The sequence below is a fragment of the Temnothorax nylanderi genome, unplaced genomic scaffold (genome assembly GCF_030848795.1).
Source record: "Temnothorax nylanderi isolate EJ_2023f unplaced genomic scaffold, tnyl_v1.0 TNYL_tig1168_pilon, whole genome shotgun sequence".
In the NCBI taxonomy this organism is placed as follows: domain Eukaryota; kingdom Metazoa; phylum Arthropoda; class Insecta; order Hymenoptera; family Formicidae; genus Temnothorax; species Temnothorax nylanderi.
This window is the reverse complement of record NW_027250230.1, coordinates 16,799-19,847: the sequence shown is the minus strand read 5'-3', so window position 1 is coordinate 19,847 and position 3,049 is coordinate 16,799. Positions and strand designations below refer to the sequence as shown.

Sequence of the window (3,049 nt, the reverse complement as noted above, 5' to 3'; positions counted from 1 at the left end):
GGTTAGTCAACATTAGCAACCCATGTGCGAATGTCGGACTCCTGCCAGAGTTGTCCGCATGGCCCAGAAGTGGCACAATATTGGCTGCCAAGACTTGATGGGTGGTGCTGCCCCAGTACGGATAAACCGCTAGATCAGTATTGTGCCAGTACCCCCATGCAACCATATTCTGTTCTGAGCCGAGTCTCGTCTCAGTACTGACCGTGTATAAGGCCAGAAATGATATTGATCTACGGCCGAGAGTCGGCTCAGTACTGGGCATGTATTGGGTCGACTTAGAAAATTTTCGCTTGGGCGGCGCCGGAGGTAACAACCGCGCGAAAGCAACACGCCGCGAGGGGACTTTTCGCTAGAGCCCACGCCGGAGGTAACGACCGCGTTCATGCCGTCGTCGTCGCTCTCAGTGGTCAAGTCCCGATGGTCTCGATATTTCGCCTCCAGCGTCCGTAAGCGACCGTGCGTAAGACCGTGCGTCGCCGATTGCTCGGCCGGCCGGTTGGGTACTATAAGAGGTGCGGTGCGCTCGGCGAGCCGAGCGACACGAGCGATACGTACGGACGTGCAAACGCGTTTCGCTTGGTCCGTACAAATGTGTAAAACGTTTGTGGAATACGTACACGAAAGGGGCACGTACGACGAAGTCGATGCGGGGAGTATCGTTTCCCGTTCGCTCGCGCTCGTAGTCGATCGCCACCGTCGTGTAACTTATACGAGCACAGCATTGCCACGAGTATCGAAAGACCGAATTGGACTTGGAGAAATTCTCGCTCGAGCGGCGCCGGAGGTAACAACCGCGCGAAAGCAACACGCCGCGAGGGGATTTAGAAAGCTTTTTGCTCGAGCGGCGCCGGAAGTAACGCGGCACGAAAGCAACACGCCGCGAGTATGATATGGCAATCAGTGTTATCCCCGTACTAGTACTCTGTGTCGGGCCAAAGTTGGCGCCAAGAGTTGGCCCAATACTGGCAATCAGTGTTGTCCCCGTACTAGTACTCTGTGTCGGGCCAAAGTTGGCGCCAAGACTGGGACCCGTGTTATCATTCCGACATTGCCCCAGTAATGACACCGATCTTAGCTTGTACTGGCCCAGAATCGTCAGCCAGTACTGGTAACTCTGGCACCAGTACCAAGCCAGCACTGAGCCTTTATGAAATTCGCACATGGGAATAAACAGATACCGGACTCGGTTTCGGGTTTCCTGAGTTTGGGAGATAAATTCGCGTTACCAATAAACCAGTTCGACAAAAGGGACCGCGCTAATTCTGTTTTAGAAGTGATTAAAAATTTCGAGGTAAATGTTTACAAAATTTCGGCAAACGCGGTTAATGGCTTGCGAGGCTTGTTGACGGATTCTTTGTATAGATTTTTAGTGGATCAAAATTATGTTGATAGGGTCGACCGCTACATTTTAGATAGGTATGCTGAATGTAAAAAATTTTTGCGTGATAACCAGGATGTTTTCGTCACGAGAGCTGACAAAGGTCAAGTTACTGTCATTATGGACAGAAAGGAATTTTTGGAGAAAATGACTGAATTGCTCAATGACCAGTCCACTTACAAGAAACTAAAGAAAGATCCTATTAAACAAATTTCATCGAAATTAAATGAACTTGTCAAATCTTGGCGGGACGGAGGCATCATCGAGGACAAAGATTACTGGCGCTTAAATTGTACGAACGGCAATCTCCTACGCTGTTACGGGCTGCCAAAGATCCACAAAAATGGTTTCCCGCTACGGATTATCGTTTCGGCTCTGGGAAGTCCATTATATAATGTAGCTTCTTTTCTTCATGATATTTTACAACGTTCTATCTGTACTCCCAAGTCTCATATCAAGGACATTGCAGCTGGTCCTTCGTGAGAGAAATTAACGATAGAGAGATCAAGGCCGACGAAGTACTCGTTTCCCTTGATGTAACGGCTCTTTTCACCAATATCCCTAAGGAGTTAGTTCTTAAGGCAATAGAGAAACGTTGGCAAGATATCTCTCAGATCACAAAGCTCAGTTTGCCGCAATTTTTGCATGCTATTGAGTTGGTACTGAGATCTACGAGTTTCAGTTTTAACGGAAACACATACGAACAGATCTTTGGCAGCCCGATGGGATCTCCTCTATCACCAGTATTGGCTGATATTGTAATGAAGGATCTGGAAACTCACTGCCTTGCCGAGCTCAATTTTTGTTTGTCGTTTTTCCGCAGATATGTCGATGATGTTATTGCCATAGTGCCTAAGGACAAAATTAATGATGTTCTTACAGTTTTTAATAACTACCACCCTCGTCTAAAATTTACACACGAAATAGAAGTTGACGGGGCCATCCCCTTTCTAGATACTCTGATTATCAGAAACGGTAACAGGCTTTTGATCAATTGGCACCGGAAACCTACGTTTTCGGGCCGATATGTCAATTATTTTTCCAATCATCCACCGAAGTACAAGAATAACACGATTACAAGCTTAGTCGACCACGCAATTTTACTTTTGGACAAACAATTTCATAATTCTAACATTGAAACTGTAAGGGACATCCTTATAAATAACTGCTTCCCTGAACACGTTATTGATAAGCAAATTAACAAGAGGTTAAAAGAGCTAAATTATCGCAAGGACATCATCGACTCCAGTAATGCTAGTAACACTTTCGATGCCCGGAGACATCTAGTGTTTCCTTATGTAAAGGGTTTAAGCGAGAATATTCGCCGTCCCGAGAAAAAATAATTTTGACTAATTATATATGATCATACATTATTGTTTATATGATCAGATCCGAAAATTGGCCAGGTCTGACCATGCATGCTCATACAAAATCATATCAACGGTCATATCTATTCATATTTGACCATTAAAATATAAAAATATAAAATTTATTTTTTTCGTTAAACATTATTTTATTGCCGAAAATCTTTATTATGTGCAAGCTTAATTAATTAAATTTATATTGTACTTGAAAAATTTGCTGACCACCGCTGGATTTGAACCTGGAACCCCTGGATCTTGAGTCAGTCACCTTACGTACTGTGCTACAACGTTAATTAATAAAGACGTT

At 44.6% G+C, this 3,049-nt stretch overlaps 1 protein-coding gene across 1 annotated transcript; it reads left to right on the top strand.

Moving 5' to 3' along the window:
• The first annotated feature begins 1,498 nt into the window (after positions 1-1,498).
• On the top strand, positions 1,499-2,721 carry LOC139786848 (uncharacterized). The gene is made up of 2 exons (XM_071725949.1): positions 1,499-1,760; positions 1,826-2,721. Exons 1-2 carry the CDS (start codon positions 1,499-1,501, stop codon positions 2,719-2,721), a joined length of 1,158 nt encoding a protein of 385 aa, XP_071582050.1.
• The last annotated feature ends 328 nt before the right edge of the window (positions 2,722-3,049 follow it).

What these genes read in the sequence shown, in the direction of transcription:
- LOC139786848 (XM_071725949.1), top strand. Translation starts at nt 1,499, where the DNA reads ATGGACAGAAAGGAATTTTTGGAGAAAATGACTGAATTGCTCAATGAC. An exon ending in TATCGTTTCGGCTCTGGGAA is followed by an intron (nt 1,761 to 1,825) that starts GTCCATTATATA and finishes TGTACTCCCAAG; the next exon opens with TCTCATATCAAGGACATTGC.